General features: G+C 35.9%; 1 protein-coding gene across 1 annotated transcript in view; it reads right to left on the reverse strand.

Annotated features, from left to right (window-relative positions):
• LOC136033947 (protein naked cuticle-like) overlaps positions 1 to 22,102 on the reverse strand; it is a 61,662-nt gene that overhangs the window by 36,377 nt on the left and 3,183 nt on the right. Inside the window, exons 2-4 of the mRNA XM_065714969.1 lie at positions 21,417 to 21,549; positions 19,886 to 20,100; positions 6,066 to 6,170 (exon numbers count right to left, since the gene is read on the reverse strand). Of these exons, the coding sequence (XP_065571041.1) occupies positions 6,066 to 6,170; positions 19,886 to 20,100; positions 21,417 to 21,480 (384 nt within the window). The 5' untranslated portion in view covers positions 21,481 to 21,549. The remainder of the gene's footprint in view (positions 1 to 6,065; positions 6,171 to 19,885; positions 20,101 to 21,416; positions 21,550 to 22,102) is intronic.

A 22,102-nucleotide genomic window follows, 5' to 3' on the forward strand; every position in this document is an offset into this window, starting at 1 on the left:
TTTCCCCCACCCCTTCCTTAGAGCTAACTTTGTATTTACCTGAAGACTCAATGAGGGGTGGTAATGTTTGTCCGACTTGATAAACGTAATCAAAATGCATAGACAGATTTTCGATGATGTTTTTCCAGTTTTTTTGTCCTCCTAAGAAATGGCCCCGAAACAAAAGTCCTGGATATGACACTCGAGATTTTATATCAATTTCTACCTACAAATTGCACTCGTCTCTCCCTTAGAATTAAGATGTCAGAACTATTGCTTACCGTTGTCCGCGAATAGGCCAATGATTCTTTCGAACGAGTCAATATCGAGAGATTGTACCCCCTCGCCCGAATGTGAAAACGATAAGTACGTGCTGAAGATAACAATAATAAAATGACCTTGACGATAGTTGGACACTTCCCCCTCCCTTAACTTAGCTAATCCCCTCCCAAAACGTAATCTCGGCCGCAAAATGGCTTAGTTGGTCCCATAAAAACCGCCAATATCCATGAACGATAAGCCATTCATTAGAATCAAATGATATTACATAGCTAACACGAAAACTGAAACATTACTAGACAATGACTACGGTACCCTACGAATTATATGGATCTATTGCTTACAATTTTCCACGGACGTCATTTAATAGAAACTGAGAGATAGACTAAAAGTCACATGAATGGGGGAAGGATAACAGGGTCCATACTAGATATGTCACCCTTTTTACGATCCCACCACGAACTGTTTTCACTTTGATTTGTTTATTTTTACGTTCTGAGTTATTATTGAAATTAGGCATGTGTGCAAAGGAGGAGGGGCTTAAGGAACAGTCGTTTGCTTGACAAATTTTCCCCTTCTCCTGAAGCTTCTTTCTACTTCTTCTGAAGCTTCGGCAGTCTTCCTATGATAAATTCTTGTATACGCACCTGATTGAACAACCGGTATAATGCAGTATCCCTATCAGACCCATAAATTCATAAATATTTATTCTATCTTCACCACAAGAAATTAAAATATCGTCCAGAATTAAAATTAATTTTATTCACAAGATAAAACAAATCTTGGACTTAATGCTTCAAGATACCGAGACACGGCAAAGAAATTTAGATCGTAACACATTTCACTTCTTCTGCAAATGCATTCCGGCGATCCAAAATACAATAGAACAAAAAACCATTTAAGCTACACAAACCTGAAAACATAATTTACGACCCCATTAAAATCCAACCCGATTCACGACAACTTTGCCGAATGGATATTAATTCAGATAGAAAACAGATGGACGGGAAAAAACCCTATCGGGGTTGGCTTGTCAAAGGATGCCGCTATTGTCGGGGTATGGGTGGTGAAGAGGGGTATTTTTCGAAACTCGCCTGCCGGGTGGAATCTAGACATGTGTGCATTAAATACCATCAATATGCAGTGCGCACACGATTAAAGAATTTGTGGGAATCGGTCGGTTTGATAAGCGCACAAAATGTTACAATTTGACTGGCGAAATTGATCAGTTTACCTATTTCAATCAGAATTCGACGCCAAGATTTTAGATGAAAATAAGATACGTGAGGATACGCCCAGAAAGATAGAATCTAAACTAGTGGCACCTGTAAAATTTTTCCCCTGGGGGAAGGGGAAATCAAGTAATGTTTCCAAGGCGTTACAGAATTGAGAAATTATAATTTTGCAGAGTCTCATTTTCATGTCCTTTTTTTGGAGGGGGGGGGGAGGGGGGGGGCTGGATAAAAATCAGCGACTGACACCCGTGATTACATCAAGGATAAAATATTCTATCCGGTCCGGTTTATATTCTATCATAAGGTGTAACTTTTTATATTATTACTTTTCTTAAGATTTATAATATGCTCATAATTTTTGACCAAATAAACTGATCTATTCAGGCACGAGCCCCTCAATCTCCCAGTGTGTAATATTAATTATTGTATGCGGGTATATATATGCCAGATGAAATATTCTACAGCTGTCATTAACTCACCACAATAAATGAGTATGTGGAAACAACTTCAACAGAAGATGAATTGAGACAACAAAATGAAATTACTTGAAAATATACTAAACATCTGAATAATGTATACTTTATATAATTATTCAATTGAGGATATAGGTTTAGCCTAGTTATGTCCTTGGTAGGCAAGGAGGGGGGGGGGGGCTGAGGCAGAGCTTCTGGGAGTCCTATACTTCCTAGGCAACTTCTCCCCATCCCAAAATACTCTTAAGTACGTGCCTATTTTTACCTCATTTTTATGCTCGGTATAAAGCGTCACGTCCAATCAGTTTTTATTACAACATGCATACATCTTATTTATTTTCTTTTTTCTTTCTTTTGTGGATGAACTTGTCATCAATAAATGCCTATTCTCTTTGAATATGAGGATAAAATTTAATGAGAATTAATAAATATTTGCTCTTTTTATTAACATCAGAGAAACTTTGTTTTCTTTCAAGAAGTAATCCTTGGAAATATTACTCTAATCCTTATCAATTTTTTTTTGAAAATAATTATATGATATTTGCTAACCCGAACGAAGGGTTATTCAATGCTATTTCGAGTACACCAGATACAGTAAGATATACTATATATATATATATATATATATATATATATATATATATATATATATATATATATATATAATATATATATATATATATATATATATATATATATATATATATATATATATATATATATATATATATATATATATATATATATATACATTTAAGAAGTTTGGTTAATGCTAATGAAATGTACCCAATATAAAAATATAATAGTTTAGAAACAAATTTAGGCTATATATTTGCACATTAGGGAGTGGGGGAAGTGGTGGTGGTAAACCAGAGCATATATTAAAAACGTAACCTAAACAAATCTATTCTAATCTAACCAAAATACCAACTAAATATTTAATTAAAATGCAGCTACTATGCATTTTCCCAGCAAGCCGAAGCTAATTGTCTGGTGACAATATAGACCAGCACTTGAATGAGGCCTTAACCCTACTCATCCATACCATCACATAGGTCAAAGAGCATAGCCATACAGTACCTAACCGCCTCTATATATAAAACATTTAATGATACCTGCTTAGTATCTTATCTTGCTCAGGCTAAGCTGATTATCTCCGAGTGGACGAAGAAAACCGGGTTCATTAAAGATCAAGAACAAAGTGTGGTCGCTATAACACGTATACTAGCTTTAAATTTCGTTTCAAACAAAATGTTTAGAAATAAGTTAAATCTTATCGGTGGGCATAGCCTCGTAGAAATTGTTCGCGGTTATTCACCGATTTATAGTAAAATATTTCCATTTTTCTTTCAAGGACGTAAAGCGTAAAGGCCAAAAATATTCTTGGAGGAAACCAGATTCGGGATATCTTGAATACCTTAATTTTAAACCACCCCCTCATACACAGCGTATCTGCCTCTGTCTCTTTTTGAATAAAACCTTTTCGCTTGATTAACCTAGAGGAATGGCTGACAAAATCAATATTTGATAACCTTTTTAGATTTCAGCCTATCTAGATAATCAAATTAGGTTTTTACGTTCCTTTTTCAAGACCTCGTTAAAAGTTACATGTCCATGTCATGCATTTTTAACGTAGTTTATTACTTACTAATAAGTCATTAAGTCTCATTAGATAATGACGATAAAGATAAGTTATTTAGAGATCAAAGAGATACGACTTGGTCAAATATTCATAAGGTTGAGTGAGCTAAAGTATCATCGATTTTAGGCCAAGTTGGATGGAGGTATGTGCAAATTACTTGCACATCCATACTGTTTACTATCTTTTAGAGATTGGTAGGTCCATGTGAAGTCACATTCAGGACGAACTACACCTGTTTCTATGCATACCTTAAGAGGGAACACATCCGCGGGGAGGAGGGAGAATATCATGATTATCCAATTTTTTGACAATTCCTGTTCAGGTATCAAATATATATATATATATATATATATATATATATATATATATATATATATATATATATATACTATGCAGCTGCTTTAAGAATTCCGTTTTTAAGAGGGAATTCATTAGAGTGTATGCAATAGACTTGCAGAATTTTTCGAGTCCAAGTAACAGGCTTACACATATTGAACAGTGTTTTTAGTCTGTTTCTAAACTGTCATTTTTGCAGTGTTTGTCTACTAGTCAGGATTTTGACTCAAATCATTTACAGACACGATACAAAATGGGCACGGAAGCTTTCTTTCCCAAACCACTTCTAAGTTGACATTCCCTTGTCTAGAAATCGTAAATAAGAGGGGGGAACCCGCTGTTGAACATCCGGAAAAGATAACCAACCTATCTTTCAGCAAGAGAGTCAACGGAAAAGATTGCTTTGTCCCAGACTAGCTTTATCAATCCGCAACCATTGCTGATAAATCATCGGATATTCAGAGTACGGTATTCATAAAGAGGGTAGATTCTGTGGTAAATATATGGTACTTATCGGTTATATAATAAACACTATTGAATTTCGATCCCGGATGGTGCGAACATTACAGAAGAAACTGGTCAAGCAACTTCTTTATACCACACATTTAGCTTTGGCTTGGTTGGAAAATAAATCGTAGGTATATCTTATTTAAGTATTTAGTTGGTATTTTGGTTTGGTTAGGTTAGTATAATATATGCTATGCTTTAACCCTCCCCCCATAATTCTCATATATATAGCCTAAATTTGTTTCTAAATTATCATATTCTCTTCATATTTTGTTTGATTTCATTAGCATTAATCGAACTTCACTTCCCGAGTGTTTACTATATAACCGATAAGTACCATATATATACCTATTCACATAATTTAGTTATGCTGAAAGTGAATACAACACTTGATGCCCTTATTTATGCTTTTTACAAATTCAGTAATCGCTTTTCAAGCTGATTCCGCTTGGAGCCCTTAATGGGGCCTCAAAAGATAAATCATTACCTTGTCAACAGTTATTGGACTAACGATGTAAAGTTAAGAAAAATAGTTAAAAATTAGCTTTTGCACAACACCTTAAACAACCGTATGACGTTTCAGTGCCCTACTAGCAAAAAGAAAAGAAAGCATTGTGCAAAAAATGAGACTTTCCTTGTTGTTCAACGTGGGGGCTGTGAGTTTCTATTAGGGGTTTTCAACAATGGTGATTCCAATGTTTTACCTCTTAATTTGCTGTGACGTCATTTACGAGGGACTTCAGACTCTTTTTGAAAATTCTCGCAAATTTGTTTTCAAAATAACGTTTTCCTATTAATACTAATGAAAATAATAATTACCATTCCTGAATCAGCCACACATGCCAATTTTTCCTTCCTAGATAGTTTTTTTTTATAAGAAACAGATTGTTAAACTTTTGGTTACTATGGGGTGTTTTGAGGCCCTATGAGGGCTCAAAATGGAGTTTGCCCCAGAAGTAATTATCGAATTGGAAAGAGCATTATAAAGGCATCCCTTTAAGTATTCACTTTCTTCGTAGGTAATTTATGTGAAGATCTGGATCGATTTTATAGTCAGATTTCACTGTTAACCGTAGTTGGGCCATAATTTTAACATGGAAGAAAAGAATAAATCACGAAAAAAAGGGAAATATGGCAACATCCCTAATATTTTCCTGGGAAATTTTCGTAGCTAATTTATGTGAAGATCTGGAACGATTTTATGGTCAGATTTCACTGTTAACTGTAGTTGCGCCATACTTTTAACATGGAAGAAAAGAATAAATCACGAAAAATAGGAAAAATAAGGCAACGTTTTCCCTAATATTTTAACTTTATTTCTTACTAGACAGTTTTTTTTAGAAACAGATTGTTAATTTTAGGTTAATATGGGGTGTTTTGAGCCCCATTAATGACTCAAAATAGAATTTGCCCCTAAAGCAATTATCGAATTGGAAAGAGTATTATAAAGGCATCAAGTGAAATATTCACTTTCTTCGTAGCTAATTTATGTGAAGATCTGGAACGATTTTATGGTCAGATTTCCCTGTTAACCGTAGTCTTGTGTATAATTGAGGCAAATGTTGAATACAGTTTCAGAGAGATTGCTTTGAGACCAAAAACAAACAAACTTACATCTTTAGTAACTTTTCCTCGCCCTTCGAGGTCATAAAGTGTGAAGGAGAATTCCTGTCTGTCACCATTCTCTTGAGTGCCAACCGACACATCACATTCAAATTCCTGAAAAGAAAGCCTTTTAGGGTACTGCTATTTATGCGTAAGACTCGGACAGCGTGTTGTTTGATACCTAACATCAAAATGATATATCTAGTAATATCAAGCACGAAATAACCATAAACAAGAGGGTCCCAAGATAAGCCAAAAGAATCATTCACCATGAAAAATTGGGTCTAAAAATGTTTCCTTTAGAGGATTGAGACACAACCAAGAATAAAATTTTCCCTACAACTCTGCTTTAGATACCGACCAAAATTTTTTTTCAATTTTGCTTGAATTTACAACTGAGCCACTCCAGGCGTGCATGGAGGGGGGGGAGCTTGGAAATAAGAAACGAAAACTGTAATTTATAGGGGGATATAGAAGAAACTATAGGAAACAATAATAAAATTAAGATTTCTGAGGGGCAAGGAAAACGGGTCGAATTTCGTGTGTGCATCCATAAGATCCCTTAAGGTACAGTGTATCCTAAGATCTTAAGGTAGCCTACAGTGTGGGAAAATCCGAACCCGAATAGAAATCATGTGCGACAATATTCTACCTCTTCAGGATATAAACAGAAATTTCAAAGCCTTATAAGGGATTAAAGACTTTTTTCCTGAAATTTCTTTTCAAGATAACATTTTACTATTAAAACTAATCGATATACACAAGGCCGTCTTAGGTGGGGAGGGGGTAGGGGGTTTGACCTTTCCGCCAAAATGTTTGTCTTACTCGTAAAGGTGTAGCAAAAATAGATATAAACAAATTTTATAAAATTGTTGTACCCCACAAAAAAAATCCTTCTGTAAAACCCTCCCCGAAAAAAATCCTGGATACGGCCCTGGATATAAGTTACCATTCATGAATAAGCTGTAAAAGACAATTTGTTATCAATAACATGTTTTTTTAATTTTTAATTAACGCATTTTTAATTTTTGGTTACTATGGACCATTGTTTAACGCATTATTCAAGATCTTAACAAATCCATGAATTTTTCGATATAAAAGAAAAACACTTGAATTCATTACATTCAAAAATGTGATAATTCAAAATAATTTGAAAATAATCATGGGAAATCTAAACATACTAATGTTTTAACTTGAAAATAGTTTGCACATGTCCCAACATGGCTGGATCCTGGGTTTGATCCCTCCCCCCTTCTGAAATTTTTGTTAGATCTCATGAAAAAACAACAAAATATGTATAAACAATTTTTTGTTTCGTTTTGTAATTTTATTTGTGTAAACCCCTCCCCCCGAACGAAAATTCCGGACATGGCATTGCGTCCTAATATGATGACAGTTTAAGAAGCTCAAATATTAACAATGTAGTCCGCTACAGGATCTCTAGATTGCGACAAATTTCATTGTCAAGGGGAGAAATAGAAGTTGGCTAACTTATCTAGTTGAATGATTTGTGACCCAGGCCTTCAAACGCCCCACTAAGACAATCTTATTCTTTACGAAACTGGCTGTAGATCATACGAGTGGACATTCAGGGAAGCGTGTGTACTCAGGGAAGAAGGGGAAGGTCCCATGGGAGAACCAGCACACCATTTCTCTTCGTAGTGACCTTTCCTAGCAAAGGTGAAACATTTCCTCTCCACAGAAATGCATTCCTTTTTGCTCCCTCAAATTTCCCGAAGTCCATAGAAGAGATAAACCGATATAGCCACCAAGACATTATCCACAGGGGAGGTTATGGTTTGGAACCACCCTCCCTCAAAGTGTTAGTCCGACTCGTGAAAACGTAACACAAATGCACATAAACAAATTTTTATAAGTTTTTTATTTTTAATTTTGTAAATACTACCACACCCGAACAAAAATCCTGGATACGGCCCTGACATCTACATCTTGATCGTAAACATGAAGGGAGCTAAACAACACTAGTTGTACACGGATTTATTCCTCCCCCAAGATTGGTCGGAACGTCCCCTCAGTTCAGGGAATTAGAAAAAAGTGGATAACTGCACTTTTTGTGCGCACCCCTCCCCCAATAAAAATTCTCTGACAGTCCTACAAAATTGCGACTATGCACAACCATCCTTGAACGTAAGAATATATTTCGAAAGGATGCCTCGCGTTTCGGGGGTGGGAAAATTAGTCAAAATGAAAATGGGAACTTTAACTCTATTGGTTTATGTGTGTGAGAATTTGTCCGAGATTTTGTGAAATGTTTAATTTCCCCATGGTTTCTTCGGATGTCTGGCAAAAGTAGGACATTTATTAGGAATCTAGATACATGTGTGAAGCCTTTTTTTGGGATTTTACAGCATGCAATTATTCGGTCAAGTCACTGCCTGATTATTAACCCAGTTTCTGTCTAACTTTTTACCCTCTTTGAAGTAATTAGCGATTGTACTGTTTTTATGGCACTTGGTATTAACCAAGTGACATATAGCAATCGCCAATTCTGTCGGTCTGTCTGTCGGTCCCGGTTTTGCTACTTTAGGCACTTCCAGGTAAGCTAGGACGATGAAATTTGGCAGGCGTATCAGGGACCGGACCAGCTTAAATTAGAAATGGTCGTTTTCCCAATTTGACCATCCGGAGGGGAGTGGGGGCCGGTTAATTCGTAAAAAATAGAAAAAATGAAGTATTTTTAACTTATGAGCGGGTGATGGGATCTTAATGAAATTTGATGTTTGGAAGGATATTGTGTCTCAGAGCTCTTATTTTAAATCCCGATCGGATCTGATGACATTGGGGGGAGTTGGAGGGGGGAAAAACCTAAAATCTTGGATAACACTTAGAGTGGAGGGATCGGGATGAAACTTGGTGGGAAAAATAAACGATCTTCGTGAATCGGATCTTCATGAAACTTCATATTTAGAAGGACCTCGTAACTCTGATCTCTTATTTTAAATCTCAACCGGATCAAGCGTAATTGGGGGGGGGGCAGATGGGGGAACCGGAAATCTTAGAAAATACTTAAAGCGGTGAGATCAGGATGAAACTGGATGGGAAGAATAAAAACCTGTCTAAGATACGTGACTGACATAACCGGACCGGATCTGCTCTCTTTGGTGGAATTGGGGGGGGGGGGGTAATTTTGAAAATTGAGGTATTTGTAACTTACGAAAGGGTCACCAGATCTTAATGAAATTTGATATTTAGAAGGATCTTGTGCTTTAAAGTTCTAATTTTAAATTCTGACCAGCTCCTGTGACATTGGGGGGAGTTGGAGGGGGAAACCGGAATTTTTGGAAAACGTGAAAATTGGGGTAATTTATCTTACGAATAGATGATCGGATCTTAATGAAATTTGATATTTAGAAGAAATTCATGTCTCAGAGCTCTTATTTCAAATCCCGACCAGATCTTTTGACATTGGGGGGAATTGGAGGGGGAAACCTTGGAAAAACACTTGGAGTGGAGGAATCGGGATGAAGCTTGGTGGATAGAATAAACAAATGTCCCTGATACGTGATATCAGAATCGTACTGGATTCGCTCTCTTTGGGGGAGTTGGGGGGAGGGGTTCAGTGATTTGGCGAGTTTGGTGCTTCTGGGCGTGCTAGGACGATGAAAATTGGTATGCGTGTCAGGGAGCTGCACAATTTGACTTGATAAAGTCGTTTTCCCAGATTCGACCATCTGGGGGGCTAAAGGGAGAGGAAAAATTAGAAAAAATTAGGTATTATAACTTACGAGTGGGTGATCGGATCTTAATGAATTTTGATATTTAGAAGGACATCGTGACTCAGAGCTCTTATTTTAAATCCTGACCGGCATTAAGCCTCTTATTTTCCTTTTTAAATCAATCTATTGATTCATAGAATTTTGTTAGAGCTCATACCATATGATCTCTTGGCTCTTAGCTCTTCTCGCCTCGTCACAAGTGCCATATGAGCTCTTAGCTCTTGTTTTCGTAAAGAAAGTTTGCTTTCCACAACAAAATAGAACTATCCTTAATATTAGGGCGTTTATCCCCCCTTTTCAGGATAAAGTACAGCTTTTAATGGATCAACTTTGGAAACTATCATTTTTCATTAAAATCGATGTTTTCGCAATAGAAGAACTACCCCCCACAGCACCCATATTGCACTGTTAACCCTAAAAATTTTCCTTTCAGTGGGATATAATACATTAAGCACGGGTTCTAAATCGCTATGAACATAACCTGAGCCTAAAACGTACTTTTGAGGTTTCAGTCTTCTTCCCCCCATCCGCTACAATACTTCAGATTAAAGTTAATCTGTATTTTCCGATATACGTGCTTTTGCATTTATTTAGTTACTAAATAAAAAAAAGTGCTACTTTATATCTGCTGTTTTGAAGGTCCCCCCCCCTGGAAAAAATTCCTGCGTACGTGCCTGTTCTAAGCCAACAAATTAACGAAAAATTAAATCTTATTGGTTCTTCTGTATGAAATTTCAAGCCAGTACAAAACAAAAGCTTTCGAGTGACAAGATGTCAAGTCACTTCTCATGGATATTACCTCAGGGAAGGTAAGAAGATCCCTGCCTTCTCTAAAGTTAAAAAAAAAAAAACATTTTATGAGCCGAAACAAAAAAAAAATCAGATGTGGCCAAACATTTTGCTTTTATGGTTCAAGCTTTGGGGGAAACTGCAGAATTTGTGATTTCCATATAACGGTCTTCTTTTGCTTTACGAATAAAAGAAATACATTTTTCACTTACAAAGCTTGAAGTAATAGGCTGCATAAAACACTAAAATACTAAAAACCAGGATTAAAAATAACAAAAAAGAAAAGTAAACAACAGGGTATCAAGGAGAGAGGGATATCATTAACAACTGTGAAATTTTTGACAGCTTTGTAGGAACCGTTTCTTAGCTATATCACATAAACAGTGGCGGTTCTGGCCTCTTTAGTACCCCGTGCAAAATATTGATTATTGCCCCTCTCCCATGTTTCCCACAAAATTTTCAAACTAAACTTTAACAAAACCTGCATTTATTAACAAAATTATTTCATTATTATTAATTATTTTAATCTGATTATTTTGAAATCTTCAATCACATATGATTGAAATCGTGCGACGGCTATTTCGCTTAAAGTAGTTCAAAAACATTTAACAGTGCCTCCAGGGTTGACACAATTCCCACCTACAAGAGCCCTGATGCAATGGCTTTAAATTGTGCCCTTGGGGCATATAAGGTTTTTTACAGAATGAGCAGTCGTATAAAATTCCTGATATAAATTGGAAGGTAAGGGTCACACTTATTTGAGAGCACCCCCACGCCCATCATTTCCCAAACAAACATCCAGTTTTGAGACATCAAATTTTTCAGCATTGTTGGAAGGTTCAGTAATCATGCGTTTGGGGATGTTAACCCCCCCCCCCCAACGAGGCCTCAAGGGAAGGGCTGTAAGTTAGCCAACTTGTTCACTACTAACTACTAATAACTACTAACACTAATTACCACTGCTACTTTTACTAATACTACTACTGCTACTACTATTTCACTTGCAACCAACAACTTGCAACGCTTAGAGTATTAAGATGAAAGAGGTGTCAAAGAGAGGTCGAAAGCGCACATCCCGGGCATCTTGATAGTGATGTTCAACTGACAAAAGGCAACATACACATCCTACTACCGCTATTAATGTTGCTGCAACTACTGCTAGTACTACTAATACTACATTAACACTGAAACTACTTCTACTACCACAGAAACTACTATGATAATAGTACTGTTAAAGCTAAGTCTACGAAGGTAAAATTCGGGAGAATATTAATGGCAAACTGGAACTAATTAAAGATACCATGTACATCTAGACTGTCAAAATAGCTTATCTAAAGAATTGATTTGTGTATTAAGCTGGAACTCTCAGAGAATACTTGAAGGGGAAGATCAATTGGCCAAAAGGCAATATGTACACATTACAACTGACACTATTACCACACTCACTAATTCTACTACTACTACTATTGCTCCGACTACTACATCTATCGCAAATACTTGTAAGGTTAAGAGCATTAAGATGAAAATTTCAAGAAGTATATGAATATACAGATTATCAAAAGGGCATATCGATAATATCAGGGCAATGGCTAACTGTATTAAGTTGAGCAACAATACTACTGCTGTGACTACTATTACAACTATACCTAAGGGTATGAAGGTGAAATTTTCAGAGAATATTTCCGAAAATGTCTGTTGTACGGAAGACAACCTACCATCCGTATGCAGGTTGTCAAACGTGTCACAAGGCTTGTTGTGGGGGATGTTGAACTAACCAAAAGATCATATTTGCATCATAATACTACTACTTCTACTCCTATAACAACTACTACTGCTACACCTATTTTTACTAAACTAAGACTACTATTATTAACTCTACCCCTACTGCTACTATTACTACTGCTATAACTACTGGTGCTACTGCTAATAAACTTAAGGGTACGAAGGCGAAGATTTTGGACAATATTGATATTGTATAGAACTAAATCGAAGCAAACTATGCCCACCTAGGTTTAGTACTATGTGGTATTTGTGCATACTGCTACTAAGGCTACTAGTGCTACTACACAAGCTAAGGGTATGAAGCTGAAGCTTTCAAGGAATATTCACACGGATATTAAACTAAATCAGAACGAACTATGATCATGTAAATTGTCAAAAGGGTGACGAAGCAATATCACAATAGCGGCCTACATTATTAAGTTAGAACTTTAAGGATAAGTTGAGACGAATTTTGAACTAAGACACTATTTTTATACTTTTAATACTATTTCTACGGTTGCTATAACTAATGGCATTAAGTTCAAACGTTTAGGGGGAGTTTCAATTAAACAAAAAAAAACTATACACATGTTGGTATTAAAAGGGCACATAAGTAAAATATCAAGCAGCACTGTTCTATCATAGCTAGTAATATCATTGATATTTTAAAGGAGCTAATTTGATTAAAAATTAAAAGTTCTGATGCCCTTTTTAAGAGTCAAAAGTAATTGGAGGGCAATCAACCCTCCTCTTTAGCTCGTAATTTTCCAAACGCTTCCAATCAAAATTTTCAGATAGCAATTTTTTTCAGCATACCTGAACGGTCTTGTAGCTGTTTCTCTTGTGGAATTGTATAGGTCCCCCCCCCCCCAGTTAGGCAATTTGCAAATTATGTTTCAAAACAAAATGTTGCCTTAAAACGTGCTGTGTGCATGCTGATTGTCAATAAGACATCTCAGCAATATCCCAAGAACAACTGAGGGTATTATGTTCAAGCTTTCAGTGACTACTTCTGCTCTTAAAATTTAACTAAATGAAAATAATGTACGCTTATCCATTCTGTCCAAACGCATAGATAGAAATTTTGCAAGTGATATTAAGTTTCATTTTTCAGGTCAACTACGTTAAGTTTTAAAAAACTATCTTCAAATGATTTTTTCAAAGAAAAGTATAATCCTCATTAAACCAAAAATGAGCAAAAATTGAATGAAATAATCAACCAAGCGTAGAACTACCATAAATCGGCATCCATAAATAAATGAAACCCAAAAACGAACAGAAATTATAATAAATAACCGAGTCAAACTCAAGATGAGAAGAATTGATATGGGTAGGGCTCAAAACCCCTATGCCTTCCCAAGGTCAGAATATAATTTGCACTTTAGTGAAAAAAATTAAACTTTAAATGTTTTTACTTTTATAACTTTAATAAATCAAATATTATCATTTTAAGGAATAAACATCAGCAGATGTACAATAACTGACAATGCACATTCATTTGTATTTACTTTTCAGTAAATTGCAAATTATGTTCTGTACTTGGGAAGGCATAGGGGTTTTAAGCGCTACTCATGCTAATTTCTGCTCGTCTTGAGTCTGACTCGGTTATTTATTATAATTTCTGTTCGTTTTGGGTTTCATTTATTTATGGATGCTTATTTGTGGTAGTTCTACACTTGGTTGATTATTTCATCCTACTTTTGCTCCTTTTTGGTTTAATGAAGTTCTTTATTTTTTTTTTAAACTTATTTTGAGGATATTTTTTTTAATTAGTTTAAAGAATAGGGGAACTACAATTCTAGGAAAAACGTAGACAACTGATAAACAAATAGAATTCTTGAAGTTCTGGAAAAGACAAGGGCCCCTCTGAATACCTCTGACCAGAGGCACAAAGAAACTTTTCTGAGTCAAAACCATGTTTCCCAGTATAATCATTACAAAATCGTTGAAATTTGAGACATGAAGGTCCAAGTAACTTAATATAAGATAACCCTCGAGACGTCGGAAAGATGATGGACCTTTTCGAAATTTTTACCGGTCTAAATGACAATAGAATCCCTTTTCTTACAAAATTCCACATACAATTTACTGTTGTATAAACTGAAAATACAACTGCAAGATACGTGTCAAAAGTAAAAAAGAATATGTATTAAAACAAAATATGAGGGATTTTCTTTAAAAATTGTCAGCCTGAAGTGAAACCATTGCTACGTCACATAACGCAAATAAAACCAACGTCATCTGCGCCCAGAGAGGGATTATCTCTAAATCAGGAACACAGAGTCACGAGGAAAAATACACGAAATTTGGTTACTAAAATTCAGTTCTGAAGCCTCACACCAAAAATATACGAATATATTTATTTGGAGGCAGGGGGAGAGAAGAATAAAAAATAGTCAAAAAGCCAAATTACATGAAAACTAAAGGAAAAGCTTTGAGCTATAAGAAGAGAAGAACCCCCCCCCCTCTAAGTTCATGCATCGAACCCTGACAATACAAGATATGCAGACCCTTCACTGCCCTGTAAGTAAATATGTGCAAAAGATTGTATTTGGAGGGGAGCAGCTCATGTGAATGGTGGGGAGGGAGACCAACTACAAGAAACATCTTATATTTTTGTCTGAATTTAAATGTTGCCCATGACCCCCAAAACCGGCAGACATAGTCTATTCCTCGGAACAAATGTTTACGTACATGCCTGACTAAAATTATGTACTTCTATATTTACAAATTTACACTTAGTGATCATTAACTCAGAGCCATTCTTTTGCAGATAATTTTAAGGGAAAAGGCTTGCATATCCGTTCCAATTATATTACACATAAATCGGATTATTTGTGTATCCAAAACTTGAGTGCCCAATACCTTAAGCCGAGAACGATAAGATCTGAGCTTGGAAACGGTGCCTAAAATATACCCATTGGGTTTCCTAAAAAGGAAGCACATGCCCAAGAATGCAACACAGGCTTACGTGAACATTTAATGTTTCGAATAAATATACACGACAGCCAAAGTATTCACACCTTTGCTTGGGTCAATACATATTTCAATTTCAAAAATGACTTCTTATCACGCACTATTCACTAATTTTAATATATTCAGCTAAAGAAATTGTATTACCTTTTTACAATCAACTTTGATTACAACATTACGAGTGTGATCAGGAATTTAAAACAAAAGAATGGCTTGATTTTCCCATTAAAATAAAACACATTTTGCTATTCTTTTATGGAGCAAGGGGGAATGAACTCTCCCCAAATCGTGTATCGAACAATTTCTTCCCTATTAAGTGCCGCTAGATCGGCCATAAAACGTAAAGAAAAAACTTAACTCAACTTCAATTTACTACGTTGGCTAAATGAAAAGAAAAAATGTTGTACTTGTTAATTAAACAAAACACACCCACGAAGTGAAGTTAGGTTAATCCTAACGAAATACAACCTTCGTATAACCTTTAGTTTATGTATTAATATAATTTGGACTGTATATTTGCACATTGGGGGGGGGGGGGTAAAGTATTTGGAGAGTACCCCAAGGTTTAATGCATTCTATTACCCGTCACTTCTCTTTACTGCTATGAATCCGGTTTCCTGAGATCTAACCTAAGCGTAATTCTTGAGTGTTTCGTTTAATTAACCAGTACCAAAAATTTATATACTGGAGCACCAATGCCCGCAGAAATTGCTCCAGGGGTAATCTTTAGAGGGACAGACTTAGACGTAGCTCTCTCCAAGCGCGGTCAGCGACAAAATACCTCTCAACTACGATCTCTCGGACGCAGTAGAACAACAATCCTCCGAGATCGACTAGAGAGCGGCCTGTTCGAAGCCAAGATAGAAAGGTTATTTACCTGCAAGATGACTATTCAATTACACAATCGCTGCATACGGATTTCGTCGGAACGTTTATGAATTGGAATTGATATTCATTCACCCTTCTCCAACTGTCAAACTTTATTTTGAAGGGTTTTTTCTCCGGTTGTTAGGCGTCTAATTTCAGTTAACAGGATTTAAGAAAAATATATTAAGGGTGTTGGGACGGTGAGATGAATTACCCCGAAGTCATGAACTATCTAGACCGAATATTTTACAAAAAAAAATATGTTAATATACCAATTCTCAGATGGTTGTCAGTTTAAAGATATTTCCCCCTGAATATTGCTAATGGGCATGCACAATCTGATCCATTTGAAAATTTCTCAGAGAAATAGAAAACGGCTTTTATTTCACTGACAAGTTCACTTCATACTCACTTAAAGCCCCAAGAACCATGAAAATGAAATCTGGTTGTTTGAACTGGTTACCTTCATATCCAGTTACCTAGTTATTGGTAGTACAGGGCTCAAACTAAAAAAAAGAACCGTACCATGGGTGAAAAATTCGCAAAAAAGCTAAAAGTAAATGGTACCAAGCAATTTAAGCACGTGTACTTTCTATTGAAGGTTTAGTTGTCTTCAAGAATCACCATATTGTTTGTTTGATTCTTAACGATCGGAATTGGTTACCGAACTTAAGCAATTGATTACCGAAGTTAGTTACCGAACTTGTTCATTGATTTTCAGGATTCAAAGTGCAGCTCAACACGAGATTCAACTAGGATAGCCAATGAATAGAAGAAAACAACAAATGAATGTAGATTGACAGTTTAATATACCTATATTGCTATTTATTCCTTAATCTTCGCACCCTTGCCCCCCCCCCCACCCAAACAAAAGTCTCACGATTTCTACCATTGTTTCTATTTCACATAATTCACATTTTTTGTGTACATAACCAGGTCCACCTCTGTCAAAAATATGAATCGTAGCATTTTTGGCTTTGCTTTTATGTTGTCGATGTTTCCATGCAAACCTATTTTACTCTTTTATTACTTCTGTTATTGCCCCCCCCCCCCCCGCCAAGAAATGAAACAAAAACGGACAAAGCCATTGACTTTTATGGGGCAGACTCCAATCTGGCCAACCACAATCAATAAGGGCCAATAGTTTATCTAACTCCAAACCTTTATCTTTGTCTAGTTTATCTAGATCGGGGGAGGAGTATTCCTCCCTGTTTTCAAAAACAAATTTGATTTTTTCATTAAAATCTGTTTTTAAGGTATTTTTACTGGAAAAAAAAAATTACACCCCCTACTGATTTTGAAAAATACATTTCTGACATCACCCCTTAACATGTTGTAGCACAGTGGATTGATGCTCTGCTTGGCAATACGGAGCACCCGGGTTCGATCCCAGTTGCAGCAAGGTTGGGCGACAAGCTTGCTACTTGTTCCTGTGAAAAACCATCAGCAACTGAAACGTCGACTCGACGCCCTATGCGCCAACAGTGGCTCGAGAGGAGCTTTATCCTTTATCCTATTCGTCACCCCTTATATTTCTGTGAGTTTACACCACTCCATGAAATATATGCACAATATACTTTAGTTAAGCCGGCCAAGCAGCAAATGATAAAAAACAATTAATCTTATTGTATTACTAATAAAGTCCAGCGGTATCCATTCCTTAAAAGCATAGTCTTGACTCGTTTTTATTATTTGCACTTCCTTGAACAAATTATTCTTTTTATACAATGCTTCCAGGTTTTGACATTAGAATCAAATTCGCTGTTGTTTCTTGACAATTAACGGAACGCCGACAAAGTCGTTTCAATACAAAATTTTCACCCATTAAAAGAAGAATTCCACAATGAAAATGCGATTTAAAAACGAATTAGATCGATTTTGTAGGGAGCTAAGAGACCCTGAAATATGTGCTTGACGTGTTTTGACAAATGGATTTTGATATTGACCAGGACTAGCTGTGATTCCCCCGAACCCTCCCTGAAATTTAAAAATTCTGTGTCATTTTGGAAATAATATTAGTGAGAACTTTAAAATTATATAAAGTAGTTTTCAGAATTTTAAAGTTTTTTTCCTGGAGTTAAATTAATGGATTTAAGTTAACTAAAGTTAAATTGATCCTTATCATTTGCTTAATTTATTTTATTGATTTTTATTTAGTTTACGGCAAATCGTTTTAATTATATTTGTATTTTAAAATTACATTTAATTGGCATTGTATTATTGATTTACTTGTACATCTTACTAATTAATTTTATAATAAGAACAGATCTTTGAGGAGGACTAAGATGTCCTGTAAGGCTTTGATCCATCAAAAAGTGCGTTTTATGGGCTATTTTTTTACTACAAACGTCATCCTTAACTTTATTATTATTGAAGCAATTATAATTTGATTATCATGAAATTGTTTTTATATTTAGCATATTAATAATCTATAATTGATATTATTTATAAGGTCTATTATGAGCAATATCACAAGTATTTATTAGGGCCATTAGATTTGCCGTAAGAGGCAGACTTATGGGCAAGGTGGGGGTAGCCATTCCCCTCAATCTAAAATTTTTTTGTTTCCTTTACATTCCAAAAAGAAGTATTAGCCATATTTTGCAGTAGCAGGGAAGGCCACGGATCTTTCAGCCATCAGTCCCTCCCCCCAATTTTTATTTTTCCGTACATTTTTCAAACAATTTGCTTATTTCAGGTTGTGCAAATACTAGAAAAATTCCTCTCCGCGTGCCTTCTAAGAGGAAATTGAACTGCAACATTCAATCTGCCGTGAAAAATTTCACGGCGTTTTGCGCAACATTACTATAGCCAGTAAGTGATATAGGGAAGGCTGGACAAGTTTACATCCGGACATTTTCTATTCGAATGAAAGCTACAACGAGGCGAATTAAAAATGATATTGGATACCTTGGTATTGTAATAACAAAACGATAAGCGACATAAGTCATTTAAAAATTTAAATACTCTGCCAACAAGCCTGATTTGCTACACCTGACACGCCACCATGACGATGCGATGCAACTAATCTTCTTCCAAAAAATATACTACATTCTATAGGTACATACTGACATGGGTGGATTTATAGGAAAATCTTGGGCAGGGGCAATGTGACAAGGCCGCTAAAAGGCAAAATCTGGAGGGGGTAACGTGACAAGGCCGCAAATAATTAACCAAATTGAAAAATCCATTAACAAAGAGGGAAAAACAGAAAAAAAAAACTAGGAATGACGGCACCAGAAAAAAAATTGAGGGCGGCATCCCCCGCAACCCCTGGATCCACTAGTGCACACTCATTCGGATGGGAATTTTTTTGCAAGAGAAGAATGGGCAAGTTCCTCAGATAACATACTTTTAGAAATTTGAGAATCAGCCTCGAGAGATCCATAATGTTAATTTTGTGCATCAACGACCCAAACCACCCCAAATGTGTTCACACGAACCAAACAAACAGTTTATACCATCTTTCTCACATTGATGGAAATAATATTCCTGGACTATATATTTTAAAAGCCCCCGCCATGCAGAAGTATAACTTCAACATCCATTGATACACATACAGAAGGTGGACATGGCTACAGCTAAATTTTAGGCGATTTTACTTATAAATTTGTCAAGCAAAAAAGGTTGGGGTCTCCTTACAAAATCACGCATCAACCAGTACATATAAGACCCTATAAGATAAAATAAGCAGAATGTTACCTCGAATTTCAATTCCTTCTTGATAGGAGCAGTAACCGTGTCGATCTTATTCTCATTTAAGCTACTATTCGTGTCGTCACGATTCAGTTTTACACTGGACACTGAATAAGGTATTTGAGAGTTGACGACACTATCAGTGATACTGGCACAGTCATCACGATTTATTAATTCTTCTGTGTCGCTGGGTCGGAGCTCCATATCCGAAGGTAGTATCACTGCAAGAAAACACTTACTTTGCAAAACTATTAATTCACAATCACAGGTACCAGGCCCAGCAGAGGCAGTTTTAGGGCGCACTTGCCCCAGGTGCACAAAATTTCAAATGACCTAACATTTATAATCATTTATAGTTTTGGAAATGCTTTTTTGGTAGAGGGTGAAGTTGGCAGGAAGTATAAACATATTGAATAAGAAATTTTTCATATTTACCATATCTTGTCCCCCAAAAGGCAATAAAAGTTAGATTAAATTTAGTGTTAAAGCTGTCATATGCAAATATACATTAAAATGATTAAAGACTCTTAGGGTAATTTTGAGACGCACAAAATATTCTTACTTAAAAAAGCCGATCGTATTTGACAAATTCTGGTTGAAGACACCCCCTCCACCACCACCAATCCGTGTCTTATCCATGCAAGCGGAACGATGCGAGGTGTCAACCCACATTGTAACCAGGGGTACATCATTGACCGCCGCCGTGTGTGACTTATGAAAGTTGGCACCTCCTCGGCACGATCGCAGCCGCACGAGCTGCATTGGTCATTTAAAAAAGAGATAGCCCATGCTAGTAAGATCCTTGATACTCTTTTTGTCTCAAATTATCGTATCAACCGCAAAATATTGACATAATTTCGATTCCTTGTCCAATTAGGTTTTATTCAACGCATTTAGAATATTTCTGTTTACGTTTATTCTAGATAAGTTTTATCATTTATAAGAGCATGTTTCCTCCCAAAGTACGTCATACCAGTAACTTGGCCCATTATTATTGTTATAGGAGCAAAAGGGACTACTGTATATTTGAACCCCCTCTTGCTTACCGTGTCCAAAAAGAGCTAAGTATATTCTTATCCCCCATTTAACAATCAATGAAATAAAAAACTACGATTAATGATAATTACTTCCAGAACGTTCCCTAAACATGCTACGTTGTGTTGGATTGTCAACTGGCACAATGCCAGTAGCATAAATTCACGAAAATAGGGGGGAGAATCATTAAAATCTTATCATTATCATTAAAATCACGAAATCATTAAAATCTAAGGCGGCAATTTTGCTGTTTTTTCAACGGAGAGACAAAAAGAGCTATTTTCAATGAAACACCAAAATGTGTATGTTAAAAATCTGGGGGATGGCATCTTATGGGGCGAAATAGCTCCCCTTTTAATTGACGCCACTTATATGTACGGCATATATACTACTAGAACGAACTGCCAAAAACTTGACTTGGGGATGAGGTGGCTGACTCCACAGACCTACATGGGCTTTTAGCCATCATTTAGCCACTCTAAACTAAAAAGCATAATTTTACCTGCCATATGTTTATACCCATTCAGAAACTTGGTTTTCCACCACTTCACGAAATGTGTTGTCATTTTTGTCTTCTTGTTTTTTGTTGTTGTTTTTTAATTGTTAGCGGCACAGCAATCCATCTTCTTTGAGACCTGAAAAATATATTTATTTATTTTTTTAACTGGAATTATTTAGCATTATGAGCTAACTATAAATGAAAAATAAGTAAAAAGATAACAAAGAATCAGCAAAGGTTTGTAAATAGCCTAGGTCTATTCCCAACTTCTAAATCAAATTTATTTAAATTTTATTTCAGAATGTAAGACACACTTTCACCGAAACTTAAAATTCTTATAAATCAAGATTTAGCAAAGATAAGTGACTCAAAAAGCTTTCCTTGGCCCTCATTTGTACAGGAGTAGAACCTTAAAAGAATACCATATTCATCCTCATTAAGTACTCTTTCAAGTATAATAAATCGCTACCATTGCAATTACTCCCCGACTCCATCCCCTAGTGGGGCCAAAAAAGCTCTAGGCTATATACAAAGGTTTGCTGATTGTGGGGTTTGTATTTTTTTTTTTTTTTTTTTGCTTACTTGTCACCAACCGTTGTATCACAAAGCCAAATAAAACTGATTCGAAAAACAACAAATTAGCAAGCTAAAAGGTACACGGCTATATCTAGTCTTGTTGGGTAGGAAAC

This window comes from Artemia franciscana, chromosome 12 (genome assembly GCF_032884065.1).
Source record: "Artemia franciscana chromosome 12, ASM3288406v1, whole genome shotgun sequence".
Taxonomy (NCBI): Eukaryota; Metazoa; Arthropoda; class Branchiopoda; order Anostraca; family Artemiidae; genus Artemia; species Artemia franciscana.